General features: G+C 42.0%; 1 protein-coding gene across 1 annotated transcript in view; it reads right to left on the bottom strand.

Annotated features, from left to right (window-relative positions):
• Positions 1–1,241: 1,241 nt before the first annotated feature.
• Positions 1,242–21,700, bottom strand: part of LOC124596385 — a 132,328-nt gene continuing 111,869 nt past the window's right edge. The window contains exons 4-5 of the mRNA XM_047135507.1: positions 18,125–18,287; positions 1,242–1,435 (exon numbers count right to left, since the gene is read on the bottom strand). Coding sequence (XP_046991463.1) covers positions 1,407–1,435; positions 18,125–18,287 — 192 coding nt within the window. The 3' untranslated portion in view covers positions 1,242–1,406. The remainder of the gene's footprint in view (positions 1,436–18,124; positions 18,288–21,700) is intronic.

Below are 21,700 nucleotides of genomic sequence, written 5' to 3'. Positions count from 1 at the left end.
TAATGTGGTATATGGAACTGCGTATTGCTTAGAAAGTTTCCGGATGCTTAATTTTCCTGGTTTGACAGCTTTCACCGCATTTAGAAGAAACTCTGGTTTGTGTTAGGTTTCCGTGTTGGTCCCTAGACGTTTTGGTATACTCGCATGATCGGATTCGCCCTACAAAAATGCAATTTTGTAATTAGGCCTGCAGTATTAGTAATGAACAAGAAAACGAAACTGTATCACTTAAGACGTTCACATGCAAGCAGTAATATTGCAACTTACCAGTTACACTTCAACAGGTGCCAGCAAAAGTTTTAGCACTATTGTGGGCGGCTCCCTCCGTCGGAGGTTCGAGTCCTCCCTCGGCATGGGTGTGTGTGTGTGTGTGTGTGTGTGTGTGTGTGTGTGTGTGTGTGTGTGTGTGTTGTCCTTAGCGTAAGTTAGTTTAAGTTAGGTTAAGTAGTGTGGAAGCCTAGGGACCGATGACCTCAGCTGTTTGGTCCCATAGGAACTCACCACCAATTTCCAATTTCCGCTGTGTTATGCTGACTACAGGAGTGGAGCACAAGAATCACACACCTACTGACAATGCGATTTGCTGGTTGAGCGCTCTTCAAAAAGCCATTGTTGTTGATAGATTAGTCAAGAATTCACGACAATGGTCACCTGCAATGTAATTGTTAAAATGCTACGCTCAGTTATCCAAATACGGAAAAACCGGTAAATGATCAGATTGACACCACCTGATGGGATTCACCTCATTTTACGGTGCCAAGACCCTTCTTGAGTGGAAACGGCGTTGGGAGCAGTGTGTAAATTGTGGAGGAGAGTATTTCGAAGTTTACCATGCACAATAAGTAAAAGTTAAGGGTACAAAACATCTGTGGACTGAATTTTTTGAACAGAACTCGTTTGTTGACTAAGCCATTGGTCGAAGCAGACATGCTGCATTTATACTGTTAGCTTTGCCCTTTTGGTAGATGTTGCTACTGGATCAAGGAAAAAACTTACGAGTTTTATATTTCAATTTATGTAACTTTCAGTTTTCACAAAACGTGTAACCAGACCTCCTAATGTATATCAATTTTTACATTTAGCCGTAGATGATGTATGCACAAGTGTATACATGAAATATTGTTTATAAACAGTCTTAGACTTCCCTATGAGCACGTAAAAGCTTTGTTATTTCAGTACAGCCTTACGTGTTAGTCTCCTTGGCGCATGCTACACGGATTTTTCATCAAATTTTTTCAATCTAGAAAACCAGCATACTTTTATTACTCAAAGCAGCAAAGTACATTGGTGACAAAATACGTCATCATCAAGCTGTGCCATTTTTCTTTAAGTCATTGAAGGCTCTTTATATTTCACTTCTGACAAAGGCGCTTCGTGGTGTCCGGATGTACGCTGAAAGTGAGCCTTCAGCCAAGAATCGAAGAAACTAGAGAACCTGCAAAGAAAACTTCGGTTACAATTTATTCTCAAGAGATTTACAGTATGATATATGATGGCTCTTAGCCGTAACTATTCTTAAACTCTAAGAGATTTACCTGAGTTTGCTTTCATTGTTTCTACTCTTCTTTTTAAAACCATGAAAGTATCAAACACATTGATGTCTTCAGGAACTTAGTTTACTATCCATTTGTATCTCATATGAGTTATGTAAGGGATCCCGTAGTTACAATCATTTCAGAGTGTTGGGGGTCCCTCTACATGTTCACTTTTTCTTGCCTGTGCGAAAGGGTTTGTTTTTATCTTATGTTTGTCCTTTTTCAATTGAATAAATGCAAGTTTCGTTCTACTATAAGCGTTTCTCCTTAGTTTATTCAGACGTCGTCAGTACCGTCTAATACCTACATATTCTCATTTTAATATAGCATCGTTAATTCACATTTTGTGCCATTGCTTATAAGTACGATCACACAATATCTGAATTAAAAATACTTTGTATTCCGGGCCACTGAATAAGCCTCAGTAAATTAAAGTGACATACGTCTCATAGAACGAAACTTGTTTGTATTCAGTTGCACTTGGACATGATTTGAAAAAGGTTAATATAATATTACTAGCAACATAAGTCGACCGTTCAACAATATTCAAGTAGTAAGGCTGTTTCAGTCAACAGTCACAGAGAAACTGAAGAATGACGGTACTTTCAATATGCAGTTATTTCAAATTAGAAAGCCCTTATCAAACACGATCTGCTTAAACGATAAAGAAGAAGCAGCTTTAGATTGAAAAACAAAGCTGGCGTTTTTCTCCAACAGAAAATAAGTTATGTAATTTACCGTCACAGACAACAGATAAAGAAGCAGACTCAAGGTATGTATAACAGTACAATATTGCTGAGTCGCAGGCTAACTTTCTGAAATATTGATACAAATACATCCTTGTGTTTTATCGTGTTACAGTCTTTTATCTGTCTATAACCTTCGCAACTGTCCTTTTGTTAATTCCCTGTATAAATCTGAATGCCATACTAACCCTGTCAAACTACCTATAAACTGAATATACGTACACGGACATAGCCCAAATATTATTGATCTAATAAACGTCGGGCAGACAGTGTAGATTTAAAAGCATAAAAGTAAACACCAGTCACGGATGATGCCTTAAGCGTGTTCCAACTGGCCGCCTGCTGCGAACAAGGCAGTACGAGGAACGATGTATGATCGTCGGATATGTGATCCGTATGTCGCCACTCACACCAGCCGTTGTTGCTAGTAGCTGAACCCTGACGATGCCACTGCTTCTTCGTTCAAGCAGCTTCTCATCTGGTCTCACAAATGCCGAAAGAGTCCCGTTCCAGATATCTCTACCTCAGAAAAATCTAAGAAATACCGGGAATCAAATCCAGGTCCTTCCGCACCGACGGCATAAACGCGAATCATTCGATTACTGAGGCGGTCTTAAGAGCATGGAGTGTTCGGTAATGAAGCTGAATCTTGAATTAAGGAAACAAGCAGTTACCAGACAACACTGCCGCTTGCAGAGCCCAAGGACTACCTTCCTCAAACTTAGCTGATGCGTCCTGTGCTGGTTTGTGAGAATGTAAGTACATTGTATTTGAATCCGAAAAATAGCAGTAAGCATCATATAACTTTTGCATTGTTAAATCATTCACTAGAGGACCAGTGGAAAATTGTTCATATTGGACCACAAAAAATGCCAATATGTTCCTGTTTATTTGGAAGACTCTTATACACGACTGATTGACAATTCATTCAACAAACAGTTGTTTAAGTATAGGTGTTAAAACTATTAGAATATGAAACCGAATGAAAAGTCCAATAGTCCGGTGTAGCTGTACTTGTTTAATCGGTTATAGACCCACACAACCGGTTTCGCAACTGTTAAGTTGCAACTTTTGGTGTATATCTGTACAGAACGTTTTTTCTAATTGTTGCTTTGATAATGAGGAATTGAAGTTATCTGAGATATCTTAAAGTACTGAATAAATAGACTTAAACATGGAAGAAAATATTACGCATCTACTTACGAGTAGTAAACTATAGTAGGTGTGGGCGTATACATATTTATTAAATACGTTTTGTAATTTCATACCAAAAGAAGGTCACTTACAAATTCTGTGTAATACGGTACAGAATGCCAAAGTGTAACATTTGGCGTGGCTAGGCGAAGTTGTCAACCCTCTTCAACTGATAAAAACCGTCATCAATGATGTATGCCATTCCTAAAAACGGTGGCATAGAATTAGTGATCAGAATAGGTCCTTGATTAAAAAACAGTGATGCAGTAACTCAGTTGAAAAACGAGGAACAACTGCCAAAAACAGGACTGTTTGAATTTTTGAAGTCAGCGGTCTCAACATCTAATTGGTTAGCTTATTACAACTTTCTTACGTTAATATTCATGCTTGCTCCCACTGCAAATCCACTTGGAAATGATCCGATCCATTTAATCTCTACTCTGCTTTAATGATTCAGAAATAAGTAGTTCATTCTAGTAACATTACTATGTTAGTGTTATCTAGGTTCGGTTTTATTTAATACAGAGAGCCGAGTCTAACATTTCATGTGGTGACTGCAATTCCTCGGCAGAGAACTAACGTCGCGCTTCTTTCTTTTCCCGTGTTGCCCGCGTTTAGTTCAGTTTCGTCACCGCCTTAAGTATCCGGGCGGCGGCCACAGCACACGCTTCGACAACACATCCGACGTTCGCAGCTTACGTTGACAGCTGCTGTGTTGGTGACAAACATGCATGAGCATGTCGGCTTTCGGTAAGTTTGACCGGCAACACAAGCTTCTTCCTTTCGGTCACTGGTGGCCCCGCAAGACAGTTAACATAATTTTCAGTAGATTTCAGTGCATTAATTTCAATAGTTTTGATCACTAACTTTATTTTATTCTTCAGTCACTACAGAACGCAGTACTTTCTTGGATAAAATTTATGAAAGACATTGTCTGCTGCTTGACATACGCCGACAAGAACAAATTTTAATCGGTAAAGTGGTGACAGTTCGTTATTTTAACACAGGTCGGTCCCGTTTTTGGCAATTGTTCCTCTCGTTACATGGGGACGGTCCCCATCTCTTTTTCAATTGAGTTACTGCTTCACCGTTTTTTAATCAAAGACCAGTTCTGATCCCTAATCCTATTCTTTCGTATTTAGGCATGACATACATCATTGATGACGGTTTTTGTCAATTGACAGCGGCTGAGAACTTTGCCTAGCCACGCCAACTGTTACTCTGTGGCATTCTGTAACTATTCCCCATGCCACATGAGACACAATTTGTAAGTGACCTTCTTTTGGTATGAAATTACAAAACTGATTTATTAAATATGTATAGGCCCTTTCTTTATGGGGTTTATGTGACCCACGCCTCCTTTCCTAAGTAGATGCGTAATATTTTCTCCTGTGTTTAAGTCTATTCATTCAGTACTTCAAGATATCTCAGATAACTCCAATTCCTCATTATCAAAGCAATAATTTAAAAAAAAATTCTGTACAGATATACACCAGAAGATGCAACCTAAAAGTTGCGAAGCCGGTTGCGTGGCTCTACAATCGACTTCAGTAAATACAGCTACAGCTGACTATTGGACTTTTCATTCAGTTTTATATTTTAACAGTTTTAACACCTGTATTTGCACAACTGTTTACTGTATTAATTGTCAATCAGCCATCTATAACTGTTTTAACTGCGGTTGCGTCAGTTTTAAAATTATCTATAGATACTCTTACTACTATCTTTCAGTATTTATTACTTTTCCCTCTCTTTGCCAGTGCCACTATCTTCTTCTCTCTCGGCAAAAAACAATGTGAATATGTTCGGATGCTAAAATTGTTAAAGGTGCTGAGAAAGGTAGAATGAGGCAGTTGGTAACCCACTTTTCTGTCAGTCTTTTAAATAAACAGGAACATATTCGCATTCCTTGTGCTCCGAAAGGAGTTTTTTTCCTCTGGTTTCCTTCTTTTTTCTCCTGCAACAGGAGGAAACTAGGAAACTAGGTGTGGGTCACATAAACCCCCTAAAGAACGGTCCTATACATATTTAATAAATAACTTTTGTAATTTCACATCAAAAGAAGGTCACTTACAAATTCTGTCATGTGGCATAAGGAGTAGTTACAGAATGCCACAGAGTAACTAGCATGAACAGCCAGCCCGGCTAGCCGTGCGATCTAACGCACTGTTTTCCGGGCGGAAAGGCATGCCGGTCCCCGGCACGAATCCGCCCGGCGCATTAGTGTCGATGTCCGGGGTGCCGGTCAGTCTGGGGATGGTTTTTTAAGGCGGATTTCCATCTGCCTCGGCGAATGCGGGCTGGTTCCCCTTATTCCGCCTCAGTTACACTATGTCGGCGATTGCTGCGCAAACACTATCTCCACGTATGCGTACACCATAATTACTCTACCTCGCAAACATTGGGGTTACTCTCGTCTGGTATGATACGTTCGCGGGGGGTCCACTGGGGGCCGAACCGCACAATAACACTGGGTTCGGGGTGGGACGGCGGTGGGGTGAGTGGACTGCTGTAGCCTGTTGTGGGACTGTGAACCACTGAGGGCTAGGCGGCGACGAAGCCTCTCCGTCCTTTCTGGGTCCCCAGTTCCATACAATACAATACAACTCGTATGAAACTAAATGTATTAATCACTAAAATTTATACAGTTTATTTATGCAAAAACTGAAACAACGCAAAACTAATTTTACGTTTCAGGCCGAATTTACTGTCAAAAAAAAAAAAAAAATTTGCATGGCTTCAGTACTGCAACGTAGTGTTCCTAGATGATAACGGAGACGCTTTACAGTATATTTCTCCGTACCATGTCACTTTATAAACAACTTCTTCGGGTCACACCGGATGTCGTGAAATCTTCGTCTCGGTTTTTGACCGCTGGTGACGCCGAAAATTTAGTAAAAAAAACATTTTTGTGTAGTTTTTTGAGGAACCTCTCATAAACTAGGGGTGCCGACATAAGTCCCATCAAGCCCAACGTAGACCACATCAAATGCAAAAAGAACAAAGTGATTTGTTCCATTTGTCTAAGCAGGGGGGAGTGTGTAATATTCGTACTTCTGCCATGTTCTGTAGGATAACGATCCTTCTGTTGGGTATGTGAATGGTCCCTAGCCTTAGGGCTACCCAAAACACTTGACCCTATCACTTTATCAGCAACAGAATACGACGTATGAACACGACAATAAAGAAAAATGGAATAAATGTGGCTGGACGAGCTGATATGTTGCCTTTATGATTAGGGCCCGGATTTTTATGTAATTATATATTAAAAACTTCAATACGCAGAATTTATATTCCGCAATAATATTTATTTAATAGTTCGCTATTAACCGGCTTTCGGCTTCCCTGGCCTTCGTTAGATAACTTAACACTAAGCAAATAGTCCCCACAACTTTTGCGAGAGTTCATAGCCCTACAAAGATTGTTTTTCAAAGGAGTGGCCTTTACCTATACATCGATAAAAAATATAAGTTTAATGAAGTACCCGACGAAGCTCTGACAAAACATATCTTAGAGTGTAGTCAAAGATTAAAAGTGTAGGAATGTATAACCCACAAACGCTGCACCGGTGTGCAGTGGCACAGATTAGTATGTTATATGGGCAAACCGGTGAACGTGAACACGCAAAGATGCAGACATTCTCTCCACAGTGTACCGCCTACTATCAATACCACAAACCAAAACGATTTTCAAAATGAATTGAAAATAAAGAAATAGCGTACAGCAATGGTTATAGACCTACTCTGATTGACAACGTTGCCATCAGACGATAATAACACTTCTGTATCCTCCTCAGAATGCACTAAACCACGCTGATAACAAACGGCCCCATGCTACACTGATCGGTTGGAACATTACGACCACCGACCTACTACCGATATAAATCCGTCCAGGTGACAGCACCGTCACCTGACCTGGAATGACTGCTGGTCAGACACCCGCACGGTGCACGCTGTACCAGTGAGCGTGCTGTCCATGGGTAGAAAGGCGAGCAGCCTGAGTCTGACCGAGGGCAGATTGTGATGGCCCAGAGGCTCGGCACGAGTATTTCAGAAACTGCACGATTTGTCGAATGTTCGAGGAGTACTAATGTGAGTGTCTTCAACACGTGGCGAAAACAAGGTGAAATTGCGTCCTGACGTCATGTGATTGGTCGGTCACCCCTCAGTACAGATGTCGGACGTCGTAGGCTGGGCAGACTGGTAAAACAGGACAGGCAGCGAACTGTGATGGAACTAACATTGCGGGCAGAGTACAAGTGTGTCTGAAAGCACAGTACACCGAACACTCGTAATGGTTCAAATGGCTCTGAGCACTATGGGACTTAACATCTGAGGTCATCAGCTCCCTAGAACTTAGAACAACTTAAACCTAACTAACCTAAGCGCATCACTCATCCACGCCCGAGGCAGGATTCGAACCTGCGACTGTAGCAGTCGCGCGGTTCCGGGCTGAAGCGCCTAGAACCGTTCGACCACCGCGGCCGGCAACACTCCTGATGATGAGCTTCTATGTGCGCCAATGTTAACACCACGACATCGGCAGCTACGACTGTAATAGGCGCTTGACCATCGGCACTGGACGTTGGTGGAGTGGCAAAGCGTTGCATGACCTGATGAAGTCCAATACCTTCTTATTCGATCGGAGGGCGCGCATCCGTCGTCACCTGTACTGCGGGACGGAGACAAGCTGGCAGCGGCTCCATTATGCTCTAGGGAACATTCGTGTGGGCATTCCTGGGCCGTGGTGCTCGTTCGAGGCACAATGATGGTCAATGAGTATCGTACACTGGCTACAGACCATGTACACCCCTTGATGACGATCATGTTTCCCGAAGGCAGTGGCATTTTTCAGCAAGATAATGCGCCCTGTCACAAGGCCAAGAGTGTGATGGAGAGGTTCGAGGAACAGAGTCGCGAGTTCCAATTGATGAGCTGGCCTCCCAGCTCGCCAGATCTGAACCCTATCGAACACACCTGGCATGTGGCTGAACGTGGTTTCAAAGCTCATCGCGCCCCTTTCCACAACTTACGGCAATTAGGTGACTTTCGTGCGCAGATGTGGTGCCAATTCTCTCCAGCGACCTACCGAGGCCTTATTGCTTCCATACCACGGCGCGTCGCCGCTGTTATCCGTACCAAAGGTGGACATATCATCTATTAGGTAGATGGATGTAATGTTCTGGCTGATCGGTGTTTACGTGGGTACGACTTCACAGATACTTGCCAGCAAACTAAGACCCAGGAAATGTACTCCAGTTTTTTAACCTAGGAATACTGTTGCCCTCATTCCGGTCAAGAGTAAAGATAAGATACCGTACTTAGAACAGAGTGCAATTTATAGGATATCCTGCAATCTGTGTGGCACGGTATTTGTAGATCAGTCAAGTAGGGCTATAGCTACTACACTGATTGAGGATGAAAGGAGTTAGAAATGAGGAAGAAACATTCCACCTTTGCTTAACATGCTCTGAATGAAAGTTATTCTTATCATATTAAAAATGTTGCCCTCCACAAAGGAACTAAGGTAGATCGCTAGAATTACTCGCTTGTTGTAACTGACTACATCCACATTCCGTAGACTCCTTTCTCTCCATTGCTCCCTCTTTGTTTTCGGCCTATTCATCACATTCACCAGTTCATTATGTTATAGTAATCTGGCCAGTAACCCCCCATACCTTGTCGTTGGTGGGGAGGCTTGCGTGCCTCAACGATACAGATAGCCCTTGTATAGACCCTCTATATACTCCTTTCACCTTTCTGCTTTCCCTTCTTTGCTTAGAACTAGGTTTCCATCAAAGCTCTTGATATTCATGCAAGTGGTTCTCCTTTCTCCAAAGGTCTCTTTAATTTTCCTGTAGGGGGTATCTATCTTACCCCTAGTGAGATAAGCCTCTACATCCTTACATTTGTCCTCTAGCCATGCCTGCTTAGCCATTTTGCAACACAGGTGCAACCACAGCGGAGGGGTACCTGTTGAGAGGCCAGACAAACGTGTGGTTCCTGAAGAGGGGCAGCAACCTTTTCAGTAGTTGCAGGGGCAACAGTCTGGATGATTGACTGATCTGGCCTTGTAACACTAACCAAAATGGCCTTGCTGTGCTGGTACTGTGAACGGCTGAAAGCAAGGGGAAACTACAGCCGTAATTTTTCCCGAGGGCATGCAGCTTTACTGTATGATTAAATGATGATGGCGTCCTCTTGGGTAAAATATTCCGGAGGTAAAATAGTCCCCCATGCGGATCTCCGGGCGGGGACTACTCAAGAGGACGTCGTTATCAGGAGAAAGAAAACTGGTGTTCTACGGATCGGAGGGTGGAATGTCAGATCCCTTAATCGGGCAAGTAGGTTAGAAAATCTGAAAAGGGAAATTTGTAAATTGTAATACATTTCCAGGGGCAGATGTGGACTCTGACCACAATCTATTGGTTATGAACTGTAGATTAAAACTGAAGAAACTACAAAAAGGTGCTAATTTAAGGAGATGGGACCTGGATAAACTGAAAGAACCAGAGGTTGTACAGAGTTTCAGGGAGAGTATAAGGGAACAATTGACAGGAATGGGGGAAAGAAATACAGTAGAAGAGGAATGGGTAGCTTTGAAGGATGAAATAGTGAAGGCAGCGGAGGATCAAATAGGTAAAAAGACGAGGGCTGGTAGAAACCCTTGGGTAACAGAAGAAATATTGAACTTAATTGATGAAAGAAGAAAATATAAAAATGCAGTAAATGAAGCAGGCAAAAAGGAATACAAACGTCTCAAAAATGATATCGACAGGAAGTGCAAAATGGCTAAGCAGGCATGGCTAGAGGACAAATGTAAGGATGTAGAGGCTTATCGCACTAGGGGTAAGATAGATACTGCCTACAGGAAAATTAAAGAGACCTTTGGAGAAAGGAGAACCACTTGCATGAATATCAAGAGCTTTGATGGAAACCTAGTTCTAAGCAAAGAAGGGAAAGCAGAAAGGTGGAAGGAGTATATAGAGGGTCTATACAAGGGCGATGTACTTGAGGACAATATTATGGAAATGGGAGATATGATACTGCGTGAAGAGTTTGACAGAGCACTGAAAGAACTGAGTCGAAACAAGGCCCCCGGAGTAGACAACATTCCATTAGAACTACTGACAGCCTTGGGAGAGCCAGTCCTGACAAAACTCTACCATCTGGTGAGCAAGATGTATGAGACAGGCGAAATTCCCTCAGACTTCAAGACGAATATAATAATTCCAATCCCAAAGAAAGCAGGTTGTGACAGATGTGAAAATTACCGAACTATCAGTTTAATAAGTCACAGCTGCAAAATACTAACGCGAATTCTTTACAGACGAATGGAAAAACTTATAGAAGCCGGCCTCGGGGAAGATCAATTTGGATTCCGTAGAAATGTTGGAACACGTGAGGCAATACTGACCGTACGATTTATCTTAGAAGAAAGATTAAGGAAAGACAAACCTACGTTTCTAGCATTTGTAGACTTCGAGAAAGCTTTTGACAATGTTGACTGGAATACTCTCTTTCAAATTCTGAAGGTGGCAGGGGTAAAATACAGGGGCCTAAAGGCTATTTACAATTTGTACAGAAAGCAGATGGCAGTTATAAGAGTCGAGGGGCATGAAAGGGAAGCAGTGGTTGGGAAGGGAGTGAGACAGGGTTGTAGCCCACCCCCGATGTTATTCAATCTGTATATTGAGCAAGCAGTAAAGGAAACAAAAGAAAAGTTCGGAGTAGGTATTGAAATCCGTGGAGAAGAAATAAAAACTTTGAGGTTCGCCGATGACATTGTAATTCTGTCAGAGACAGCAAAGGACTTGGAAGAGCAGTTGAACGGAATGGACAGTGTCTTGAAAAGAAGGTATAAGATGAACATCAACAAAAGCAAAACAAGGATAATGGAATGTAGTCGTATTAAGTCGGGTGATACTGAAGCAATTAGATTAGGAAATGAGACACTTAAAGTAGTAAAGGACTTTTGCTATTTGGGGAGCAAAATAACTGATGATGGTCGAAGTAGAGAGGATATAAAATGTAGACTGGCAATGGGAAGGAAAGCGTTTCTGAAGAAGAAAAATTTGTTAACATCGAGTATAGATTTAAATGTCAGGAAGTCATTTCTGAAAGTATTTGTATGGAGTGTAGCCATGTATGGAAGTGAAACGTGGACGATAAATAGTCTAGAGAAGAAGAGAATAGAAGCTTTAGAAATGTGGTGCTACAGAAGAACGCTGAAGATTAGATGGGTAGATCACAGAACTAATGAGGAGGTATTGAGTAGAATAAGGGGAGAAGAGGAGCTTGTGGCACAACTTGACTAGAAGAAGGGATCGGTTGGTAGGACATGTTCTGAGACGTCGAGGGATCACCAATTTAGTATTGGAGGGCAGCGTGGAGGGTAAAAATCGTAGAGGGAGACCAAGAGATGAATACACTAAGCAGATTCAGAAGGATGTAGGTTGCAGTAGGTACTGGGAGATGAAGAAGCTTGCACAGGATAGAGTAGCATGGAGAGTGATGTGTCGACAGAAGTGCCGACACAGTGTGGTTTGAGGGGACCGCAATGCACGCTATAAACACCCGAAGGATGGCGTGAGGTCTGAAACAGGATACGTAATGAATGCTATAAAGAAAAGTACGTAGCTTCTGTAATACTTAACTTTAATCCATTCTTGGTACATCGCTATTGACGATACAAGTGAGACTCTATAGTTTCAGACAATATACTGCTAATGGCGCCTTGCTAGGTCGTAGCCATGGACTTAGATGAAGGCTATTCTAACTATCTGCTCGGCAAAGGAGCGAGGCTTCGTCAGTGTAGTCGCTAGCAAAGTCGTCCGTACAACTGGGACGAGTGCTAGTCCGTATCTCGAGACCTGCCTTGTGGTGGCGCTCGGTCTGCGATCACACAGTGGCGACACGCAGGTCCGACATGTACTAATGGACCGCGGCCGATTTAAAGCTACCACCTAGCAAGTGTGGTGTCTGGCGGTGACACCACAGAGCTGCATCAAACCAGTCTCAGGACTGAAGACCACAACAACAACAACTCACTTGTACAACGTTTTTGTCTGCCGAAAGCAGGTTCATAACGAACTCCTAAATAAATATTGTTGTGGAATATGCTGTGTATACAAGTTTTTAATGTATCAATGTTCATCCAGCATTCCGAAAATATTAATTACATGTTCTTTTTCCTTGCTGTTATACACGTCAGAAGTGTAAATATTCACGAATTGCGTTGCCGTAATTGATATATGTCAGTTTACAGCTCCAATTTTTATGTATTTCACCATAATTACATATCTTTACATTTTTTGTGTGCTGCTTAAAATTACACATCAGGGCTTTTTTTTACCCTTCATTTTCCTCCTAACTCTCAGTAGACATCTGCTTTAGAAAACTATTTGAATCCAATCTACAATGAAAGTTGGAGACAGGAAGTAAATTACCTTTAAAAGTCACTACTGCTACAATAAATCGTGGTTAATTGCATTTTGAGTTGAATTATGAAGGAGGTACTTCTGATTTTCTAAGAGCAGTCCTCATGTACTATTGGGCAGTAGCCGTCCAGCATTACAGAGGGTAGTTGCAATGAAATCACATGAAATCAACAGAGAGAATCACTTGTGAGTTCCATAGTGCTACGAACAGTTCAGTTAGCACAGTTCCTGTTCGTAAGATGTTAAAAAGAGTGGACTTCAATGGGCAAGCAGTCCACATAAGCCATTCGTTTCCGTAGTCACAGTTAAGTGACGCTTGAGGTGGGGTAAGGAGGAACGCTACTGGGCACTGAATGACTGGAAACGAATGATTTGGAGTTGTGAATTACGCTGTACCCTGGCAAATGCCTGTAGAACGTCACATGCCATGATGTATAGTGCCCACAATGAAGTACAGAAAAGGTAACGGTACGCTGTTTTTCGCTGTTAGCGTGGGGTCCCTTATTGTGCTCAAGAAAACTCTAAACGCGGGATGATATGAACACAGTTTACAACGTTCTGTAATGCGATATTTTGAACGTAGCTGCACTTTAGCAACGGTTACGGAACGGCAGGAACAAAGGACAGCCAACCAGTGGAAAAAAAATGGTGGTTTTCAAATAACCTTGCCCACGGTTTCGACTGATCTAAACCCGTCTTCTTCTGAAGGACAGACCTGCATAGTGAAATTGAAGGATGAAAAAATGGTAGTTTACAAGCTTTCGGATCCGTCGAGTCAGCTGGGATACTATTTTCTGAACAAGTTTGCTTACGGAAGATGTTGAAATTGAAGGATTTCAACATCGTCCGTAAGCAAACTTATTCAGACAATATTACCCCTGCTGACTCGACGCATCCGAAAGCTCATAAACTAGCGTTTTTTCATTCCGCCATACACCGTCTTGTAACTACCCCTATATCGCCTGCCAGTCAGCTAAATGAGTTAAATGTCATCAAATCGATCGCAGTCAATAACGGGTATGACATGGCCATGGTAGATCGCATCTTCAGAAGGAGAACCTCTTAATGTTCACCGCTGTGCAACGACCTTTCCTCCGACAACAAAAAAATTCTTATGCATTCCCTTTTTAGGAAAGATTTCTTATGAGAATTAACATCTTCTAATGAATAAATATAACTGTAACGTTTCTTTCTCTACAGACGATAGTTTGCAGAGGAGACTTCTGCACACTGTGAGAAATACTGGTGACTCGTTTTCCAATTCAGGTGTCTATAAAATAACCTGCAATTACATTGCCCAAACGGGATGAACGATGGAACAAGATACAAAGAGCATCTCTTAGGTAAGAAAGGAGCTAACGCACATAACTCCATGTTTACTGAACAACTACTGATTGCCTACCACATGCCGAAAAATTTGGAAGAGACAGTTATTCTTCACTGAGAAATTAAAGGGCGCAAGTTGGACCTTTGGGAAAATTAAAGAGATGTAAACATCTTGAGCGCAAAGACCAGCTGCAGCTTGCCTGTAGACAAGTTTTCGATGAGTTCAAACCTATACTGTTCACAAAAGAATCTTCATACGACTGCCGGTAGCCTTTGCGAGTGGTTCATTTACTCAGGATTCTATTATACAATTTTTGTTTATACAGCATCGTCTGTCGGTTTATATTGTACTAGGATATCGATGCCCCCACTTTAGATGTGTTTGCCACTATTCAGAGACTTAGGGATTTTTGCTCTTTACTGTCCTTATGTTTAATAGCGTGCTTATGCACTGGCAGTTTTACTTGCCGTACGTTGACGTACTGGAGGTGATCTTGTCATTGCTGCCATTATGCTTGTAATAACGTACTTATACTCAGACATCGCTATTTCCGTATGATAATGCATTGACAGTCCTATAAGTAGGGTATCTTAATTTATGCCAGTATATTTTATGTATTTGTCTTTTTCAACATCTTATTTTATACTCGTTGATTTGCATAGTAAATTTCTGTTATTAATTTCAGTGTGCTGATGCTTATCGGCTGTTTAGACGCCAAGCGTACTTGTTTATCGGCGCATGCGCCTCGGGAGTTGTTTCCAGTGTCCACGCTCTCCACTCTCTCTCAGTCGGCATGTACACTATGTGATCAAAAGTACCCGGACACCTGGCTCAAAATGACTTAAAGTTCGTGGCGCCATCCTTCGGTAACACTGGAATTAAATATGGTGTTGGCCCACGCTTAGCCTTGATGACAGCTTCCACTTTCGCAGGCATACGTTCAATCATGTGCTGGAAGGTTTCTTGGGGAATGGCAGCCCATTCTTCACAGAGTGCTGCACTGAAGAGAGGTATCGATGTCGGTCGGTGAGGCCTGGCACGCAGTCGGCGTTCCAAAATATCCCAAAGGTGTTCTGTTGGATTCAGATCAGGACTCTGTGCAGGCCAGTCCTATACAGAGATGTTATTGTCGTGTAACCACTACGCCACAGCCCGTGCATTATGAACAGGTGCTCAATCGTATTGAAAGATGCAATCGCCATCCCAGAATTGCTCTTCGACAATGGGAAGCAGGAAGGTGCTTAAAACATCAATGTAGACCTGTGCTGTGATAGTGCAACGCAAAACAACATGGAAAGCACGACCACACCATAACACCACCGTCTCCGAATTTTACTGTTGGCACTACACACGCTGGCAGATGACGTTCACCGGACATTCGCCATACCCACACCCTGCCATCGGATCGCCACATTGTGTACCGTGATTCGTCACTCCACACAACGTTTTTTCCACTGTTCAATCGTCCAATGTTTACGCTCCTTACACGAACGAGGCGTCGTTTGGCATTTACCGGCGTGATGTGTGGCTTATGGGCAGCCGCTCGACCATGAAATCCAAGTTTTCTCACCTCCCGCCTAACTGTCAAGTACTTGCAGTGGATCCTGATGCAGTTTGGAATTCCTGTGTGATGGTCTGGATAGATGTCTATCTATTACACATTACGACCCTCTTCAACTGTCGACGGTCTCTGTCAGTCAACAGGCGAGGTCGGCCTGTACGCTTTTGTGCTGCACGTGTTCCGTTTCCACTTCACTACCACAGTGGAGCTAGGGATGTAAAGGAGTGTTGAAATTTCTCGTACAGACGTATAACACAAGTAACACTCAATCATCTGACGACGTTCGAAGTCCGTGAGTTCCGCGGAGCGCCCCATTCTGCTCTCTCACGATGTCTAATGACTACTAAGGTCGCTGATATGGAGTACCTGGCAGTAGGTGGCAGCACAATGCACCTAATATGAAAAAGTGTATTTTTGGGGGTGTCCGGATACTCTTGATCACATAGTGTAGGTACTAACATGGTGTGTTATTTTAAGTGATTTGTTTTACTGATGTGACAAGTCCTTGATTCTAGGGGCCTTAATTTTTACATATGGACATAAGATAAATGGCCGATAAATGTCATGAGTGAATTGCTAATGTGAAGTTGTAAGTTCTACTTGCCGCATGTTGACACATACCATTTTGTTTGTGATATTCCTACACTTTTTGTAGAGAGTAGCTTCTGCTAGACAAGTAATATTGGTCCATGGCGTTTTCATTACAAGTTATGGCATTGTATGCAGTTCTATCCTTCTGAAGAAGACGGGTTTAGATCCGTCGAAACCGTGGTCAAGGTTATTTGGAAACCACCATTTTTTGCAACTGGTTGGCTGTCCTTTATTCCTGCTATTGTGTAATGCGTCCAGTAGAGGAACAGATCAGAGACGAGGTTTGCATCAACATGATAATGCATCCTGTCATAAAGCAGCACATGTGAGGCAATGGTTACTGAAAAATAACGTTCCTGGAATGGACTGGCCTGCCCAGAATCCCCACCTGAGCCCAACAGAACACCTTTGGCATGAGTCAGAACGTCGACTTCGCTCTAGACGCCACTATCCGACATCACCAGCTATCCAGGTTTCGGCTCTTGAGGAAAAATGTGCTGCCATTGCTCAATAGAGTTCGGACATCTCATTGTACGAGTTCCCAACAGTGTTCAATCCGTCATAAAGGCGAAGGGTGGACACAATCCATACTGATGTCCATTAATAAGTGTCCAGATACTTTTGATAAGAGAACGCACAGTATTGATGCGCACACGAAGAACAAAGCAGTGCAATCGTCTCAGAAGCATATGTTACTGACATCAATGCAGAAGACTGGAACTTCCACAAACGAATTTTTCCACGATGTGCGGCTCCATGCTTGATTGCGGATAGTAGACTCCTGATGAACCGACATTAAGGAAAAAACTATTTACATTTTTGTTACAAAAAAATTGCTGCAAATTTTGCTACGTTAGATGAGTAACTACCATACATAGGTAGCCGTCGACGAACGGCCGTATGTGGACTCGGCAGAGAAGAACCCACTGAGATCTTATTCATTTCCAACAGTGTTGGAAAGGCTACTCGACTTTCGCTGCTGTCTGCAGCAGAATAATATCCTCCAGTGAACATACCTCCGTGAATGTCTGATCAAAATTTGCACAATTTATGTCCTATGATGTGGAAATACCATTTTCCTCTTACAAACACGTTCCTTCTGATCTGCGGCATTCTTTGACAACAGAGGATTTGGAGAAGTCTCTGACTGTTCATTACGCCTCAGAATGAAAGGTAATTCCTGTGGCGACGGGCTACGGTCGTTTTGGTAACTACATTTTCTTTTGCTGGCCCAGTATAGACTTTCAAAATAAGAAATTAAATCATGTGTGCTGCGTATAAAGACAATATAGCGTGATTCAGAAATTGATTGAAATTGAAATTGTCGTTTTATGTTAAATATTTAATAAAAGATTTTCTTGATATTACATATTTTCTTGTACATTTTGCCCAATATCATTACGTAAATATTTACATATTTTGCTTGTTGATTGTACATAAAAATCTGGGCCCTACTTATGGCTAATGCTGAGCTGTGATTGGCAGATCTAGTAACTGTAATGCAATTGGCTTCTAATCATTTAATCTGAGGCAAACACCTTAATTATGCACAACAGTCCCACTGTCCCATCGAATACCAGGCGTAGGGGTGATAAAAAAAAGAAAGAATGTTACTTGTTCGGTAAGCAGTTATACTTTGTGTACTTGTGAAAGAGGAACCCCTGGAAATAATAGTGTAGACTGTGATAGACGCCTTGTGGAGAGTAATGTAGTGGTGGTTTGGCTACTTACCTACGTTTTCCTTTTCTCTGATTCGGATCCGAATGTCGAGGCACCCTAGTGGCTTGTCGTCCTTGCTGAAGTGGATTACGAGCCGGAAGCGACCGTACGGCAGTATGATGAAGTTCTCCAGCCGATGGTCCTTCATGGAGAAGTTCCGGAAGGGGTACGTACCCTGTAGACAAGTTCTGAAATCAGTCCACATGGAAACCTTCCAACTCCCATCCATCCACTGATATCGTAGTAGCTGTGTAACGTCCTGGTGTTCTTTACTATTTGGTCCATGCTAAAATATACAAGCCCAATCAACGTGAAACGTTCTCCCCCAGTAGTGAGACACTTCTCTTTTAGGTCCAGAAGGCACTTTTTAATCGATTTGATCCAAATTTAGGTAAGCAATGTTACTGTCGTGCTTCAGTAAGTCGAATACATCCTCGGAGTGAGTATGCCAACCCTGGTGAGTGTAGTGGTCGTTCGAACAATCTGAGGTACACATGTTCCTGCAGAAAAGTAATGTTTTTCGTTTTACTTTCAAGTTCTTTTGTCTTTTTTCCACAAAGCTGACCCAGAAAACTTGCTCTAGTTATTACCTTACTTCTTGTAAGGCAATCAATAAAAAGACCCAATTTTGTGCCACAGAAAACACTTGTCATAACCCTTTCGGTAGATTAAATCGACGTCTCCCATCGTACAATAGTTCCAGTGATTTCCTTTCCATGATTTAGACATCAGCCTTTGATCGCCGATCTTCTACCATATTTTACACTTATCCTGTGGTGTCATTCTTGGAATGTCCTTCAAATGGATCATCATCACGAGTCAGCACATTTGAATTCTGCCACCAGGTTTTTGTCTGCACGGTACAAATTTTGAAATTCGTTTTTAAACTAGAATCCCGATGAGCTAAAAACTTGAAACTTTCAACTTAGCTCAGAACTGGATAACAGCGCAATATTAACTCGCTTTAGTGTATGTTGTATGACGGGGAGTACTAAGAGTGCTACTGCTATTTTCGCCGTGCCTTGTTCCAATAGAAAATGTTTCGTGTTAAGAACGGTTGCTGCTAAGGTTCCGTATTCGAATATGTCTCATTTTTACCATCACGGCCTTTTCGAGACATGTACGTAGGAGACGAAATCTGAAATTTACTGTGTGTGGCGTAATCTCATGAAAATGACTGAAATCGAGTGAAAAAGTTCACTCACAGAAAACTATAAAGCAGAAAACAATTATTTAAATTAACAACTTTTTAATGTAACACGTTTTTAAAACTGACTAAAGAGTATAAAATAATTTCTCCTGCCTCATACAGATTCCTAAGCCCATAATACAGATAGTCCAGAAAATTTGTTCGAGAATTTTTAATAACTATGACCAAACTTATACCATATAAACGAAAAACGTGGGGCGCATGCAATAGATAATAGCACAGAGTGCAGAGAGTCGCTCCCTTTTAGAAATATCACGCAACGGTTCACATCATTTGGACTGCAAAACGGTTGTTACTGACTTACGTAAACTATTAATGCATCAGTTTTCTATTCCATGCGCCCCACGTTTTTCGTTTTACACTTTACAAGTATTGCTAGACCCATTCAAAATTCACACGCAAAAATTTTCAGGAATATCAGTAGGGAATTAGGAATCTGTATAGAGAAGGAGAAATCCTAAAACCATTATTCAGTCCGTTTTAATACGTTGTATTAAACACTTTTTTCTGAATATAATTATTTTTTTAATGTTGAAGGATCAGACTCTTGCAGTATCTTCTAACGGATTTCCTTTGACGATGAATCGTTCAAATAAAAAAAATTCAGTTGATCATTTACACGAAACACAAGACTACTACACTAAGCAGAGTAAGTCGACTTAGGCTTATATGTATCAGGCACGTGTTTAACAGAAACAAAATTTAAATGATACAAATGGCGTCTTTCTGTTAGGCTGAAGTCTTTCATCTTATCCTCATAAGAATTTTTTTTCGAAAGCTATCTTTCAGAAAACAGGTACAGAACTAAACTCTAATAGATTAAAGCCGCTAGAAAAAATAAGTTTAAGGACACTAACATTAGAATAACTACGATAGTTATTTATTAGTTTCCATGTCCGGATTCCGTGGAGTCTGCCGAATCTTCGACGCAACCATTAGCCTTGTTGTTTGCCACTTTCGGCCTCCTAGACGTACTAGTGTCCCATTTTTACAACATAACATCAAGTGATCTACGATCCGTGTTCCTCCTTTGGAATATATAGTATTTCCTTCTTTGACGGTCATTTGGCATCATTTTAGATTTATCTTGTGTTCCGAGAATTCATAATAATATCTGTGTATGCAGTTGTTATAATAATCCATGGCATAAACCAGTTGTTACTGAATAGCTGACATATGGCATAACTAAATTTTAAATTAAAAGAGAAAGGTCCTTGTGAGCTACTCCAATAGAAATTTTCTTTGAAAACGGACACCCTCAAAAACATACGTTTTTCATATTAGGCGCATTGTGCTGCCACCTGCTGCCAAGTACTCCATATCAGCGACCTCAGTAATCATTAGACATCGTGAGAGAGCGGAATGGGGCGCTCCGCGAAACTCACGGACTTCGAACATTGTGAGGTGATTGGGTGTCACTTGCGTCATACGTCTGTACGCGAGATTTCCACACTCCTAAACATCCCTAGATACATTGTTTCCGATGTGATAGTGAAGTGGAAACGGGACACGTGCAGCACAAAAGCGTACGGACCGATCTCGTATGTTGACTGACAGAGACCGTCGACAGTTGAAGAGGGTCGTAATGTGTAATAGGCAGACATCTATCCAGACCATCACACAGGAATTACAAACTACATCAGGATCCACTGCAAGTATTATGACAGTTAGGTGGGAGGTGAGAAAAATTGGATTTCACGGTCGAGCGTCAGCTCATAAGCCACACATCACGCTGATAAATGCCAAACGACGCCTCGTTCGTGTAAGGAGCGTAAAACATTGGACGATTTAACAGTGGAAAAACGTTGTGTGGAGTGACGAATCACGGTACACAATGTGGCGATCCGATGGCAGGGTGTGGGTATGGCGAATACCCTTCGGACGTCATCTGCCAGCGTGTGTAGTGCCAACAGTAAAATTAGGAGGTGGTGGTGTTATGGTGTGGTCCTGTTTTCAAGTTTTTTTGCGTGGCACTATCACAGTACAGGCCTACATTGATGTTTTAAGCTCCTTCTTGCTTCCCAGTGTTGACGAGCAATTCGATGGCGATTGCATCTTTCAACGCGATCGAGTACCTGTTCATAGCGCACAGCCTGTGGCGGAGTGGTAACACGACAATAACATCCCTGTAATGGACTGGCCTGCACAGAGTCCTGAGCTGAATCCTACAGAACACCTTTGGGATGTTTTGGAGCGCCGACTGCGTGCCAGGCCTCACTGACCTACATCGATACCTCTCCTCAGTGCATCACTCTGTGAAGAATTTGCTGCCATTCCCCAAGAAACCTCCCAGTACCTGATTGAACGTATGCCTGCGAGAGTGGAAGCTGTCATCAATGCTAAGGGTGGGCCAACACCATATTGAATTCCAGCATTAC

This window comes from Schistocerca americana, chromosome 2, assembly GCF_021461395.2.
Source record: "Schistocerca americana isolate TAMUIC-IGC-003095 chromosome 2, iqSchAmer2.1, whole genome shotgun sequence".
NCBI lineage: Eukaryota > Metazoa > Arthropoda > Insecta > Orthoptera > Acrididae > Schistocerca > Schistocerca americana.
Note: the sequence above shows the minus strand (reverse complement) of the source record. Positions and strands in the feature narration are given on the sequence as shown.